Source organism: Lipotes vexillifer, unplaced genomic scaffold (assembly GCF_000442215.2).
Source record: "Lipotes vexillifer unplaced genomic scaffold, Lipotes_vexillifer_v1.1 scaffold911, whole genome shotgun sequence".
In the NCBI taxonomy this organism is placed as follows: domain Eukaryota; kingdom Metazoa; phylum Chordata; class Mammalia; order Artiodactyla; family Lipotidae; genus Lipotes; species Lipotes vexillifer.
This window is the reverse complement of record NW_006781377.1, coordinates 2065845-2082518: the sequence shown is the minus strand read 5'-3', so window position 1 is coordinate 2082518 and position 16674 is coordinate 2065845. Positions and strand designations below refer to the sequence as shown.

Here is a 16674-nt window from a genome sequence, read left to right as displayed (position 1 = left end):
GCAGTAGCTAATATAATAATAGTAATCCAATTATACAACATATTTTGTTTTGAAATGTCTCACTGCCATTTGATTTTTTAAAATTTTTTATTTTATTTTGATTCTTTTCTCTCTTTTTTAAAAAAATTATTTATTTATTTATTTATTTATTTATTTATTTATTTATTTCTGGCTGCGCTGGGTCCTCACTTCTGCCCGCGGGCTTTCTCCAGTTGCAGAGAGCGGGAGCTACTCTTCGTTGCGGTGCGCGGTCTTCTCACTGCGGCGGCTTCTCTTGTTGTGGAGCACGGGCTCCAGGTGCGCGGGCTCAGTAGTTGTGGCATGCAGGCTCCGTAGCTGTGGCTCGCGGGCTCTAGAGCACAGGCTCAGTAGTTGTGGCGCATGGGCTTAGTTGCTCCGCGGCATGTGAGATCTTCCCGGACCAGGGCTCGAACCCATGTCTCCTGCATTGGCAGGCAAATTCTTAACCACTGCGCCACCAGGGAAGCCCTGCCATTTGATTTTAACACAGATGGATGTGACACTTTGGGAACTCTTTTCTTTCTTTTTTTTTTTTAAAAGAGAAAAAACAAAATAACATCTTGGCGCCATACTCAGCCTTTCTGCTCAGCTTTTTCCCACAGCTGAAGAGGAACCGTATCACTTCTCAGACCTGTGAAAAGCACCCACCTATGCTGGGCTGTCTGATTTCTCTAAGCCAGTCTGACAGTCAATAAACTTTTATTAAACACTTACTGTATCTCAAGCACTGTGCAATGGGTCTCAGCCCAGAGACTGTATCAGAATTCCCTCAGGGGCTTCTTCAAAAGGCATATGCCTAGACTGCCCTCTCTGCCCACCTCTGCTCCCCTCTGAGTCTCCACCAGAACTCCTATGTAAGGTTACCGTCTACAGCTGGAAAGTCTTCTGCTTCCTGCCTAAGAAAAGGCAGCCTGTGCTCTCCTTGTTATCCCAGGACATGAAATCCTCCGGCCGTTTATTCTGTCTACTCTGCAATGGACTCAGTCTTCCTACCTTCCAGAATGGCATTCATTTACTTCTCTTCCTGCCAAGATCCTAACTGGAACCAGTCAATTTCCCCTTCACTTTCCAGTAATTATTCTTCTATCAAGTATGTATTTTTTTTTTTTAGCACATTTCTGTTTAATCCTGCACTAGGAAGGTGATCAATGAAGGATTCATACTATTAGATATTCAAGCACATGAAGCCATACTCTGGAGTTTGAATATCCTTCAGTGGTCCAAATAAAAGAATTAGTATAATTCTAATTCTAAGATAATAATAATAATCTCTTAAAGATTATAGAAAGTAATTATGAAGAGGTGGCTTACATTTAACCAATATTCTGTTATTATCCACATAAAATTGTTTTTCTTCAATAATAAATTATTTATTTTAGGTTATATTATTTGCTTGTTTACTGTTTCCTTTTCTATCTATCCCATAGCATGTAAGTTCCACCAGGGCAGGAATTTTTTCTGCCTTGTTCACTCTAGTGCCAGAAAAGGATTTGACACATAGTAGGTGCTCAATAAATAACTGTTAAATCCAAGGAAGAAAGAGAAGATGGCGGTCACTAACATTTACTGTGTACCTACGACACACCAGAAACCTTGCTTTAGAAGGATGGATACTATCATTTGATCTTCACAAAAAGAGCACTTAGATGAGCTAATTTAAAAAATATTTAGCTATTTAAAGCTAATAAACAGCACTGTCAGGAACAAATTTAGGACTGAACCTCAACACATGCCTTTTCCACTACAACATACGCCTGACAGATGTGAGGGAAACAGATAGGTAGTCATTGCAAACAGTGACAACACTTATACACAGTAGAGCAAATGCATTCAAAGCAACTGGGAAGAGAATGAACCATGGGGGGCTGCATGTTTAGACAGGGTGGAGTTGGGGAAAATCACCTTATGACTAGTCAGTCAAGAAAAGTGTGGAAAATAAGGTGGGATTTCTGGAAAGATAGAAGGGAGGAAGCTTCCTTAGCTAGGTGGGGAAAGATGTTCAAGACAGCTGTGGCCTGGCAGAAGTCATCAGTATCCTGGGATGGTGCCAAAGAGGAATACAAAACAAAAGCGAGGTACTGAGGCTTAGGAAAGCAGAGCTGAAGTGCTACAGAATCTACCTATGGCCCTTTGGAATGGGTGCCCTGGTTCTACTTTTATTTCTTCTCCTCCTTTGGTTCTACTTTTTAAAGGCAGAAGATATGAATCCTGGCATGTGCTACATCACAGATTGTTTGTATATATTTCAGCCTTATGATCAAAGGATCTAAGATAAAAGAGGCAACATGAAATTAACGAAAGTAATTATACTATTACATTAAAAATGTTTACAACTACAGAGGCAATTTAATAACACATGAAAGTAATAACATTATGGATTATGAAGGAGACTTGAATACATTTTCTTGGGGCTTTGAGACTATTCTTTTATCTCCCTGTGCACCTACTTTCAAGTATTTGAACTTCAAACAGGAGAAGGCTGAGCAAAGTCATGGCTACCCAGACCAGAAAGGCTGCCAGAGTCTGAAAGGATGGGCTTGGACCCAATATGTTAGAATCACCTAGGGTGCTTGTTACAAATGCACCAGCCCAGATCAACTAAATAAGAATTCTTATGGATGGCACTTTAGAATCTGCATTTTTAGCAAGCTCCAGAGGAAATTTTAAGGGGTATGTACATGTGTGTGGGAGGTGATGGGATGCCCAGATGTGATGCAAAGTAGGAACACATGCATGCTTGGTGAAACACACTAAGTGTGTTCTAGAGAGCTCCACTTACAGATAATTAACCATGAAGCCTCAGCCTCATAGGGATCATCATTATTTACTGTAATCCTCAATTAAAACACTTTGAATAGGTTCCAGCTTTTGTTCCCACACAAAAGCTCCAACCACCTGGCATCCCAGGAGGTCCTTTGAGTTCATGGCTCTTTTAGTTTTAACCATTTAATTTAGATACAAACAGAACCATTTCTGAAAACAAACAATGGGTATTTTATAGTCAGATATGCTGTGTTTGAACCCCAGTGCCCAACTTCTGAGCTGGCTATTTAACTTCTCTAAACCTGTTTCTTTATTTGAAAAATGCTGATACCATACCCTCCTTGTTAGGTTTTTATGAAAATTAAGTGACATAATACACACCAAATGTGTATTATGCATACACAGAGTGTCAGTTATAATGCCAGGCACATAAATAGGAGCTAAACAAACATTACTTCTTTTCTTTTTATTTCAATAACAAGTTAAGCACAAATGATTTTAAGGTAACTTACTTAAATCTTGGGTGCTGCCCAATTCCCATAAAACTAGTTGGGTCCTATTCATGTAATTCATAATCAGGGTGGCTGCAAAGGATTAGCTTCAAGGTCCAATCCCTGTGCTGACATACAGGTTTGCATCTGAGATGCCTTGATACCAATTCATGAACATCTCGGACTCTGGGTATAAAAGGGAGGGCAGGATGAAGAGAAAACAATGAGCTTGTGATATATTCATAGATGATGCTCTCTCAGGCAGCCCCTCCTCACCTTTCACTGCATTTCCCGTCTTTCTTTCTCCAGTTTCCACCTGTCCACATCAGAAGGGGTTATCTGTAACCTGCCTGCCTGTTTCCTTCTTCCCATTATCTTTTCCTCCTTCCTTCCTTTTCTCCTTTCCTCCTTCCTTGCATAAATATTTGTTCAGTGATTACAACGTGCAAGGCTCTCTGCTGGCCCTTGAGGATGCAGACATGAATACAGAACGTGGGCTCTGAAGAAACTGTGCACAAGGCACCGAGGAAGCTGAAAGGAGGGGTAGTTGACTCAGCCTGAAAATTAGCGAAGGCTTCGACCAGGAGCTCTTGTGATACTTTTGTTAATATGGAAAACATTTGGGTAAAACGCATTAAAAGGCAATAAAAATGCTCATACCAAGGGTGAGTATTCCAATGGCAGCACAAAGAAATTTGATGATTTCTCCCACAAGTAAAAATGATAAACACTGTATAAAATTATGTAAAATAACTAGTTGAAGGTACTAGAAAATGACCAAAGGCAGGGAAAAACTGAGCACTGATCCTATTAGTTAAGAATATGAGTATGGGGACTTCCTTGGTTGTCCAGTGGCTAAGACTCCACGCTTCCACTGCAGGGACCACAGGTTCAATCCTGGTGGGGGAACTAAGATCCCTCATGCTGCACAGTGCAGCAAACCAAACAAACAAACAAAAATTTTTAAAAAAAAGAATATGAGTATGTGACTTCATTGCTTGAGTGCATTCCTTAATCCCCCACTGCCAGCTCTGGTGGTGGGAAACTGCAGCCATAGTGACTTGAGATGGTATTCAAAGTTCAGTGCTGTAGATCTCTGAGAAATTAAGGGGTAATTTTTTTTTTTTTTTTTTTTTGGCTGCATCACACAGCATACGGGATCTTAGTTCCCGGACCAGGGATCGAACCCATGCCCCCTGCAGTGGAAGCAGGGAGTCTTAAGCACTGGACCACCAGGAAAGTCCCAAAGGGGGAAATTTTGAAAGAAAGAGAGAAGTATAGAAGAGCAGAAATCCAAAATCTGAACATAAGTTCTGCCTAGTTTCCTGGCTGACCACTAACTATGCAAGAATGTGAGAGATGCCAAAGAGCTTGGGATAAAACCAGAAAGAATTGAGAGATTTACCCTTGTAAGACCGAATTCTTACTGGTGAGATATAAAAGTCTGCTGCAACTTTGACAGAGGGTGCTCCGCTCTGAGCTCATATACAGCTCAGACTGCTCCAGCTATCAAAGGACAAGATCCAGAGCTGGAAGAACAAGTGGAAATTTAGAGAAAACCTTAGAAACAAGAAAACCACAGAGAGAGTTAGCTCTAAAATCTCAGCTAGTCCCTGCCAAAACCTTTGGCTCTCTATTAAACTACACTGATTAAACACAAAGTAAGTAGAGAAAAAGAAAATCATAAAGATAAGAATGAAAATCAATGAGGAAGAAAAATAGACAATAGGAAACAAATCAGTGAAAATAAAATCTGGTTATTGGAAAATATCAATAAAGTTTATACACCTCTAGCTAGACTGATAAAGAAAAAAGACATAATATCATGAATGATTAAAGGTACTTAGCTACAGATCCTACAGACATTAAAAAGTAAATAAAAATATTATAAATAACTTTATATCAATAAACATGATAAATTAGAGTCAATGGGCAAATTCCTTGAAAGACACAAATTTTCAAAACTGACTCAAGAAGAATTAGAAAACCTGAATAGACCTATATTAATGAAAGAAATATAGGTTAAAAACTTTCCAACATAGTTAAAAACTTTCCAACAGATAAAATTCCATGTCTAGATGGCTGAGTCAATGAATTCTTTAAAACATTTAAAGAAAAAAATAATTGCAGTCCTACACAAACTCTTTTAGAAAACACAGAAGGAAAAAATAATTCCAAACTCAGTTTATAAGAACAAGCTTACCCCAATACCAAAACTATTAAAAGAAAAGGAAGCCACAGTCCAATATGTTTCATGAATGCTAGATGAAAAAATCCTTAACAAAATATTAGTACGTTGAATAAAAAATAAATAAAAAAGAATAATACATTATGATTAAGTGGGGTTTATCAGGAATGCCAAGTTGATTTAATATCTGAAAATTAATCAGTGGAACTCACCATATTAAGACAGGATGAATATCACACGATCATAGATAGAAGCTGAGAATTGCACAAAATGCAGCACTCATTCATGATAAAAACATTAAGCAAAGCAGGAAGAGATGGGCTCTTCTTCAACCTTATAAAGGGTATCCAGAAAGCCTACAATTAACATCATACTTAATGGTGAATGACTGAATACTTTTCCCCTTAAGATCAGGAACTAGGCAAAGGTTTCCATGCCACTACTAGTCTACGGTGTCCTGGAGGTCTTATCCAGTACATTCATGAAAGAAAACAAAGACATACAAGGTAAGAGAGAAGTAAAACTGTCTTTATGCAAAGATGGCCTGATTATGTATCTAGAAAAATCCCAAGAAATCTACAAAAAGGCTATTAGATTGATACATTAACTTAGAAAGTTCTCAAGAGAAAAAGTAAATATACAAAAAAATAATGTTTCTATATTGTGGCGGTGTTTAACTTTCCACAAATTCCTTGACAATTTTCCCTTTAAAGGATAGATTCTAATTTCCTTTTCTTGAATGTGGGCTGATCATAATAACTTCCTTCTAATAAATAGAATGTGGTGGAAATGACAGTATATGACTTCTGAGACTAGGTCATAATAGGTATTGCTGTCTCTGCCGTGTTCTCTCAGATCACTTGGTCTGAGGGAAACCAGGAATCCTGTCCTGAGGATACTTGGGCAGTCCTGTGAAGAGGCCCATGGAGGGGAATCAGTTTCCCGGCACCATCTTCTTGACCATGTGAGTCAAGAAGTGAGTCACCTTGGAAGCACATCCTTTAGCTTTAGTTAAGTTACCAGAGATTTCAGCCCCTCAGTCTCTGAGTCTTCAGCAAAAGCTCCAGATACAGTGAAGCAGAGACAAGCTCTCCTCACTGGGCCCTATCTAAGTTCCTTATCCATAGAGACTATGAGATACTAAACTGTTATTGTCATTTCAAGTCACTAATTTTGGGGGTGATTTGTTATGTAGCGATAGATAACTAATGCATATATACAAGCAATGAACAATTGGAAAAAGGAATAAAAAATTGATTCTGATTACAGTAGCATCAAAAATCATTTAGAATTCAAATTAATTTAAGGTACGTAAGACCCATATACTAAAAACTACAAAACATTGCTCAAATTAAAGAAGATCTAAATAAATAGAGAAACAATATTTGTGAGTTAGAAGACTCAATATTACTGACAGGTTGATTATCTCTGATTGACTTAAACCTTCAATGCAGTGGAAATCAGTAGATCTTTTTCTTCACATGAACAAATTTTATTTATTTTTATTTTTTAATACAATTCCTAAAGGTCACATTCCACCTACAGTTATTACAAAATATTGGCTATATTCCCCATGTTGTACAATACATCCTTGTAGCCTGTCTTACACCCAACAGTTTGTACCGCCCTCCCCCTCCCCTATAAACCCCTCCCCCACCTCCCCACTGGTAACCACTAGTTTGTTCTCTGTATCTGTGAGTCTGCTTCTTTTTTGTTAAATTCACTAGTTTGTTTTATTTTTTAGATTCCACATATAAGTGATATCACATAGTATTTGTCTTTCTCTGTCTGACATAAGTGAAATAATTAACTTAGCGTAATGCCCTCCAAGTCCATTCATGTTGCTGCAAATGGCAAGATTTCATTCTTTATTATGGCTGAGTAATATTCCATTGTGTATATGTACCACATCTTCTTTATCCGTTCATCTGTTGATGGACACTTAGGGTGCTTCCATGTCTTGGCTATTGTAAATAATGCTGCTATGAACATTGGGGTGCATGTATCTTTTCAAGTTAGTGTTATTGTTTTTTTCAGATATATACCCAGGAGTGGAATTCCTGGGTCATATGGTAGTTGTATTTTTAGTTTTCTGAGAAACTTCCATAATGTTTTCCACAGTGGCTGCAGCAATTTACACTCCCACCAACAGTGTACAAGGGTTCCGTTTCTCAACATCCTTGCCAACATTTGTTATTTGTGTTCTTTTTGATCGTAAGTAGATCTCTGCACTGCAGTGTTCATGCAGTGGTAATGCCCACCTTTTCAATGCCGTCATTCCCTATGGGATTCTTGACTGCATAGCCAAAATCAAGAGTTGTCTGTATACAGTATCCTGGCGGAGGACTAGCCAGGGCTTTTATCTTGCTTTGCCCTATCACCTCTTAGGTAAAACACACCATGGCTATTCAAAACCTTCCTTTTTTGCTTCAATAATACAGGGCCACCTTTCTTAAGAGTATTCAGAGCTTCAGGCAAGTAATTTTTGCAGGGCCCCTGCCTAAATAAACAATTTGATTAAGAAATATATGACAAAATTCAAGGGCCCATGTGAAGTGTAGTGATTTATTAATGAAAATTTAGAATAATGAGTAGAGAAACATACTAATGTATTTGTCTATCGTCCAATCAGTGTATGTGAAGATGCTTTGTAATGTCCAGGTACCACCTCTTTGTATTCTTTATAGTCCGATGCATTATTTCTGGAAAACTTCATATCTCCCTTCATGAGAAAAAAGCAGCAATACTATTATTACTCTCAAAGCTATGACTCTTTGTAACCTGTTTGCACTGAAACAACATAGATTTCTTTGCCTCTGCAGTTCCTTAACACCATTTACTTAATGACTCTGCAACGTTTATCATGTCACCTGTGAATACTGAATTCTAATGACTGTCTCAGAAATCATTACTGTGCTTTGTTAATCATGACCACAATGGCAAGTCTTATCCACAGTATTAAGAAAAATGTGAATGATAATTCTTTTTCTGGTCATTAATTACATTCAGAATTTTATAGAGTAAACATACATCAACGTATTTCCAACTTTTGTCTGTCTTCTCTCAGACTTCTTATGCTATAATCAGTGCTCTCCTAGAATGCGATTTTTATCCATGCTGCCTACACCCCTACCTTTGATACACTCCCACCTGTGGGTAGGAGAGGTGAGAAGCCTGAGGCAAGAGGCAGAAGAGCAGTCTCAGCTGCTCCACAGAATATCCATCCAACTTGTAACCGACTCGTGAGAGCAGGAAGTCACCTCATCAGCTGGAGGCATGAGATCTGTTACAAAGGCCTGGTTGTGTTAGAAAGCAAGGTACGCGGGCCTCTCACTGCTGTGGCCTCTCCCGTTGCGGAGCACAGGCTCCGGACGCGCAGGCTCAGCGGCCATGGCTCACGGGCCCAGCCGCTCCACGGCATGTGGCATCTTCCCGGTCTGGGGCACGAACCCGTGTCCCCTGAATCAGCAGGCGGGACTCTCAACCACTGCGCCACCAGGGAAGCCCCTGTTCCTCCCATTCTATGCTTGAGTACAGTTTTGGGAGTGCCCTTCCAACAATTCTTATTAGGCAATTATCCCTCAAGGATTCTGGCAAGGACGACAGGAACACTATTACTGCTGTATTAATTCAGCAGTCATTTTTGACATCTTGTTTTCTTCTTGAAGAGGAATATCAATCTTCCATCTGTATATTGACTGACCATCTGCAAAACTTTATGTGGTTTGGGTTGCCTGGACTGTTGCCTCGGGCTTCTCCATGTTCTGTGGGAAGCCTCTCTTGTCCTCCTCTCGTGGGCCAGACATTTTGTAATTCTAAAATGCAAATCTATTAACGTCACTTTCGCTTGTCATTTTAATGGTCTTGCATTGCCCTTCATTCCCTCTCCCTGGCCTTCTCCACACTTTCTCTTGCCTATAGGCCTTTACATGTGCTGCTTGTTCCACAGGAAACATTCTGTCACCCCATTATCCTCATTGGCCTGGGGAATTTACACTTGCCTTTGCGTCTCAACATAAATTTTACTTTCTCTTAAAAGCTACCTCATCATCCCCAAACTAGGCTTCTCTATTATTACACAAATCACACTTTAGTCAATGCTTTTTTATTTGTTGTCTATTTTTCACCAGAATGTAAAGTTTGTTAGAATAGGGGCTGCATTTGTCCTGTTTTTCATCACAAATACTCTGCTTAGCACATTTTAATAGAAAATTGTAGATGAATAAATTATATCATGACTTGATCTATCAGTTCTGACTCAATAACTCTTAATATCCTTGTCTGTATCAGGAAGAGCCTCTAGGTCCTGCCCCTTTGAATACAAAACTGACACCATGCTCCTAACCCACTCAATCGATCATGGTACTCCTGCACCAAAGAAAATCAACAAGTCACCTAGCTTATTTCTGGGATCAACAGCACATACACATGGCATAAAGTTCATGGTAAAGCTTAGTTTTATACCTATGCGATGAATTCCGTGTGGCTGACCCCATAACTAAACAATTCTTTGTAATATAAATAAAATTCTACATGTTTTTTTTCATGTTTGCTGTTGAGAACAAAGCAGTCCAGTTAGAGAAATTATGAATGACATTGCTCCACTGGCTCCTGTAAAAACATCTTGGAGTAAAAAAAAAGTCTTTTATTTTCTCTCAGTTTAGCTGCTCTAAAAATCTCTATTATCTATATATCTACTTCTAAATCTATCTATTCTGGAAGATATATATGCAAATATGAGCAAGGTCAAAAGTTCCATAGGAAGTCCCTCCATGTCCTTCTCTGTCACTACCTTTGGGATTCAAGACTATTAAGACTATGGAAGAACACCATTCTGCAGAGATTTCAAAGCAAAAATTTCAGGTAACAGCTGGACTTTGCATTTTATCACAAACAAGAGGAAGAGTACGAATATTTGACCGTCTCAGTATCTTGCTGTCGTTACATTTCAGTCCAAAGGAACACAGAAGAATCAAAGCACAGTCTAACTTAGAGAAAGGAGTTCTCAGTCCCCCTCAGTACTAAAACAATTAAGCAAACTATGATAAAGATGAAATCAAAGTGGTCTCAAAGGAAGGATCAGGTCACAAGGACAGAAAGACACCTGGTCAGAATTCCCGATAGGGTGATGTTAATATTATCAAGAACAACAGTGCCAGAAGGGACAATAATACTGACACAAATACTCTTACAAAGCTGATAGGACAGGTGGCTGGTATAACCACCTGTAAGTTGCATATATGTAATTAAAGGTCAAAAGCGTCCACATCACATCTGCATCGGACACTTAGATGTTTGGTAAGAATTTCCCCCTTGCCTTTGCTCATGATGTTTCCTGAAGAGGTTGCAAACCTGCAGTTGAGGGCAATTCCAGCTAGCAGACACACGTTTTGGGGTTCACACGGTGGGTTTTGTTTTTCAAATCCATATTTCTCTCTTGAGAAGCTAGAGGATATGGAAATACTGATCTCCACATGGCTGGGTGACAATAGTCAGTGGGAACTGACTGGCTCCCTGTCAATGGACCATGTGTTTGCTACAATTGTTTCCATTTCTATTTTCTTATACCAGCCCCTTTATTCATTTGCATCATCTTCTTTCTTCTTTAGGTATAGGAGTTTGCAATCCCAACTCTACAAAGATCATCCTTCCCATCCATCTCTACCTGCTCAAATTCTAGTCATCGTTCATGGTTCATCTCAAATGTCCCCGTTTTTCCCTTTCCCAACAATCAGATGTGAGTTGTCCCTATTTTGAATACTCACAACATTTCTTACACTTCTTTTGTAGCCTATACAGTATCCAGTAATAATATTGTTCTTATCTGTATAGTACTTATCTTGTTTGTGTAAGATCTATAAGCTCATACATTCATTCACCCACCCATTCAGCAAAAATTTATTAAGTACTAGGTGCCACATACTAGGTAAACTGCTGTGGATATTGCAAAGAATAAGAGAAATGGATAAATCAACTATACTCCAATTAAAAAAAAAAGAAATCATAAAAAAAGAGAAATGGAGATAGGCTCTCAAGGAGATGCTGAGATCAGGATCTACCTCGTTCATCTCCGATTCTACTGCAGAGCCTAGGCAAGTGCCTTGTGCTTAAATACTCAATTGGCATTTGTTGAAGTGAATTTTTGTCAACCCTATTAACATAGTTCATGACATTCTATTAAATACAAGTATTAGAGCTATATTTCATAGCACTCTAAAAACCAATTTTGATTAATGTATGCTAATCACTAAACATTTCTTCTTCCATTCCAGTTACTCTAAATCACTAAGGTTTTATCCTGAAATAGTACTCCGAGTACTCAGATGTCTCTCTAAATTTATTTACCTGGGTAACTGCTGAAAGAGAGGCGACTACTCCTGGTGTCTTTATCAATGATGTTGAAGTCCCAGTGTTTATATATCCTGAGCATGGCAGCATACGTGTACCAGCTTGAGTGAGCAAAAAAGATGTTCTCAAATCCAGGAAGAACCTATAGCCAGAATCATAGTGAAGTATACAGATAACTGACTACAAATGTAGGAAGTGTAGAGGGATTATGTCAATTAAGGCGTTTACTGCTGTTTTTGTTACTGCAAAATTAACCTTTAATGTGCACAAGACAGACAGAGTCTGTCCTAGCTTCCAAAATGGAAGATTCTGGATGGTGGGAGTGGCCGGTACATAGAGCATGGGAAAAATGATGGAAGAAACAGGTAACATCACGTACATCCAATTCCCTCCATCAGTTCCTTCCAGTTCTTAACTTCTATGACAGAGGAACCCATGAGCTGATATATAACTATAGCTGGGAGTGATGAGATGTTACCATACTTGGGTGACACATAGAAAAAGTCCATATGGACCAGAAGAAGGACAAAGAGAAAGGCTGTCGCATGTCCCACCTTAATAAGCGCAGAGCAATGTCCCATGTCCCATCTCTTAAAAACCTCCAGGCCGGAGTCTTTTGTGAGAGAAAGTGAGGGAATCAGGTCCAGCAGATCTCCAACAGCATTCAGGAACTGAATCTGGAACAGCGTTATGGGCTGGGAAAAGACAGAGACTGCACTTAACATTGATTTCAGACAATCAGATGTCATTTTCTATTGTGAGGACTCCTGTTGCTAGGTATCCATTACATTATCCCTTTGTGAAGGTTCCCTAATGTAAAGATACACTAGATTTTATTGTAGTTTATAAAATGATTTTTATTACTTTATAGTTTGTGAGACATTTTAGCCTGTTGGCCACAGATTTTGGGAGTGGGTCCTATGAGAGTAAAATAAACAGAGAGCACTCTGCTTGCATTCCTCTATAGCAGGATTTTTCAGTCTTGGCACTAGTGATATTTGGGGCCAAATAAGCCTTTCTTGTTGGGCAGGGGGGCTGGGCATTGTAGGAAGTTTAGCAGCATCCCTGGCCTCTACCCACTAGATATCAGTAGCACCCTCCCAATTTTGACAACCCAAAATGTCTAGGCATTGCAAAACGTCCTCTGGTGAGAAGTCATCCTTAGCTGAGAAGCACTGCTTTACAGCAAAAATATTCAACTAAGGTGCTTTTGATTTTGATCGTATGTTTAACACAGGACTAACAGACTTGACAGCATTACACCTGAAGCCATTATCAGGCTTGAACATGAACTCCGTGTTAACTAAAAAGCACCTGCTCCAGCAAGATGCAAACCACCAGAGTCGCCCAGGGCTAGGCATCTACAAACAAATTGTTTTTCGGGCAGAGGTGGCGAGAAGACAAATACACATGACAATTTTAACAAAAGCAAAAGCAAGGGAAAAAAAAAACACCTGATTCTTTATTTATATAAACATTTCTTTGTTTTGTTTTTGAATAAGTAATCCATTCATTATTCAATATTTTTTTTAATTATAAGATCTATAGTGAAAATTCTCTTCATTCCTATCCTCTGTTCACTCAAGACCCACCCACTCAAGACCCACTACCACTTTTATTGCGTATCTCTAGACCTCAAAAATGTCTTACAAATACATTTGTTAACATAAACGATAGTGTGTTATATGTACTTCTCTTCACCTTGATTTTTTTCTCTTAATATCTTTTCATATCTTGGGGACCTTTCCATATTTGATATAAAAATCTTCCTCGGGGCTTCCCTGGTGGCGCAGTGGTTGAGAGTCTGCCTGCCGATGCAGGGGACACGGGTTCGTGCCCCGGTCCGGGGGGGATCCCACATGCCGTGGAGCGGCTGGGCCCGTGAGCCATGGCTGCTGAGCCTGCGCGTCCGGAGCCTGTGCTCTGCAACAGGAGAGGCCACAACAGTGAGAGGCCCACGTACCGCAAAAAAAAAAAATAAATAAATAAAAATCTTCCTCATTCTTTTAAATAGTATTCCAATGAATGGATGCATTATATTTTTAACCAGTATTTTATTGATAGACTTTCAGGTGGTTTCTAGTCTTTTGCTGATATAAATAATGTAACCATAGTCAGACTTGGACACATCATTTTGTATGTGTGTGAGTCTGTGTGTGGGATAGAGCTCTAGAAATGATTTTGATTTTAATAGATATCTCCAAATTGTCTTCATAGGGCTTATTTCAATTGTACTATTACAGCCTAACAACATATTAAACAATTAGTTTATTTCCAGTTTGATAGTTGAAAAACAGTATCTCATGGTAGTTTATACTGGCATTTCTTCTACTATGAGCACTGCTGAGCCTATGTTTAAAGATCTTTGGATTTATTTTTTGTGAACTATGAATGTGCTTTATCTGTTTGTCTACCAGGTTATTTTTGTTTACCTACTTTTAAGAGTTCTTTAAGTATTAGAGAGATTAGTTCATTGTCTCTGAGATGAACTGCAATATACCTTTCAGTTTGTAATTTACTTTTAAATATTTTGCCTTTATTTTAAAAATTAAGAATGATACCATACATATGAAAGAATAAAGATGTATATGCACAGTTTAAGGAAAAATAATAAACTCCTATTACCCACCTCACAGTTTTTAAAAAATAGATTGTACATAATATATAATAATATATGATAATAGAATATTATTGTCCATTTTATAAAACTTAGACATTTTTCTTTAACAAACATATTGTCTAAAACACTTGCTTTATTAGGTTAATTAAATAGCCAGTACTTTCATATGGGGCTCTTTAACCCACCCCAGAGTATAGCATGAATGAGACTGAAAGAGCACAGAAACAAGCTAGTTTACTTGTGAGTTAACCTGACACTGAGTCAGGTGCTAGCAATGAGACAGATAAGACAGTTCTTCTGTGCAAGCAATTTATTCTCTAGTCCTAATTTGATCTTCTCCTTAATTGGAATGTATCAATAATTTTAAAGATAATTTTCAATCTTCTTGCCATACCATATAAATCCTGAGTGGCTTTTAAAAAACCTTACCTTTGTTCCTTCTACTATAGCCCTCTTCATTGCCCCTACATATAGCCCATCCATTTGTGCCATAACATAGCCTGTGTGTCTCCAAAATGGGTCATCCTTGTAATTTTTTATGTTATCCCGGGCCCACTGGTCTTGCTTCCTGGAAGACAAATTAGATTTGTACTAGAGGTCTCCATGGTTGTTCATCCAAAGCTAAATTAAACCCAGGTATTTAGAGATTATATATTCAGATACTTATGTTAGCTAGTATAATTTAAATTCTGGATCTTACAACATTCCAATCACTTTGAAAGGACATCAGAGCAAATCCTAAATGATTTTTAATTTCTCCCAAGGACTATGACTCTTCCATTATAACCTCCCTCATGCTCTATCTAGAACTATCTAGAAACACAGGTGTAATATTTACTTATCTGTGATACTGAGACCTAAGAAAGTTGACGATAGACTGTTCAAATATATCTTATATAAAATCATGTTTCACTAAATCGGTAAGGACAAGTTGATTAACTTTACTTTGTAGATAGAAGTGATAAACAACAGGATAAAACAAAAGCTCTTAAGGACAGGGTGGTTTGTATTTGTTTGTATTTCTCTCAGATCATTTTCATAGTTTATGCTTTGCCCTATTCCAGTTGTAGCTAATAACAGCCTCAATGCTTCTGTCCTAGGAAAACGTCTTTTTTTTTTTAATAGTCCTTTCATTCTCTCTTCTCTTTTTGTTGTCTGCACTTTATGCAGGATGAGTTGATATAAATTTGTATACTAAAAGCTATTTCTGATGTGTTCAGGCTATCTCTAGGTCAATTTAAAAATACAATGTCACTGCTTCATGGGATCTAGCCCAGATGCTCTGTAGGACCTTAGCATCTGACGAAGGGGTTGCTTAGCATATAATTTGGAGGGCCAAACCAAGAGCTCCTTTATCCCCGAATTAGTCTCATAGTCTGTCATCCCACAAATATAAAACAAAATTTCTGAATATTGAGAATTATTAGTTTTCAGAAAACTTTACTAAAATGGAAGTATTCTCAGAGGATGTTAAGAATTATAACTTTAGATATGAGCTAACTTCCCAGCTAAGATGAGTCACCAGGTCCGTGAAATGGAAACACCTTTCAGAGGGCGAAGGAAGGATTTCTGCAAGGAGAGGAGCCCCCAGGTGGAAGGGATCCGGGGGTTTGACTTTGCCTGTCTTGCATTCAACCTGACCTCTGAAAAAGCACAAATTAGAAGGCATTTGTCCACAACCAGTTTTCATGCCATCACCAAAAGGTGCTATACTTAACTACAAGAACTACTCCAGAGTCCTGCCTAAGAGATGGAAAAGAAATTTGTGAAGGAGAAATTGCTGTTTGAAATGACAGATTCAAGCCCTGAAGCCTCAACAGCAATGAGAAGAGGAAAGCTATTATACTTACGTTAAAAACTCCTGTACTTTATCCACCACGGAACGTTTCTTAATCAGCTGTGGGTAGAGGTTTGTGAAGTGGTCATACATATGTCTGAAAGAAGAGATGAAAATTGTTACATTTCCACTTTTCTTCTTGGATTTTCCCATCACAGTAAACTACCCAGTATTTTGGCTAACTGGGATGTTCCCTATGGCAAACCTTCCCTATCTTCTTTTATAAATCAAATGCACAATTTAAAATGGGGTAATATTGGGACTTCCCTGGTGGTGCAATGGTTAAGAATCCACCTGCCAATGCAGGGAACAAGGGTTCGATCCCTGGTCCAAGAAGATCCCACAGGCCGTGGAGCAAATAAGCCCGTGTGCCACAGCTACTGAGACTGTGCTCTAGAGCTGGGTC

At 38.6% G+C, this 16674-nt stretch overlaps 1 protein-coding gene across 1 annotated transcript in view; it reads right to left on the bottom strand.

Moving 5' to 3' along the window:
- Positions 1–16421, bottom strand: part of PLBD1 (phospholipase B domain containing 1) — a 34384-nt gene extending 17963 nt beyond the window's left edge. Inside the window, 4 exon segments of the mRNA XM_007472136.1 lie at positions 11809–11953; positions 12366–12506; positions 14861–14999; positions 16282–16421. Coding sequence (XP_007472198.1) covers positions 11809–11953; positions 12366–12506; positions 14861–14999; positions 16282–16421 — 565 coding nt within the window.
- Between the last annotated feature and the right edge of the window lie 253 nt (positions 16422–16674).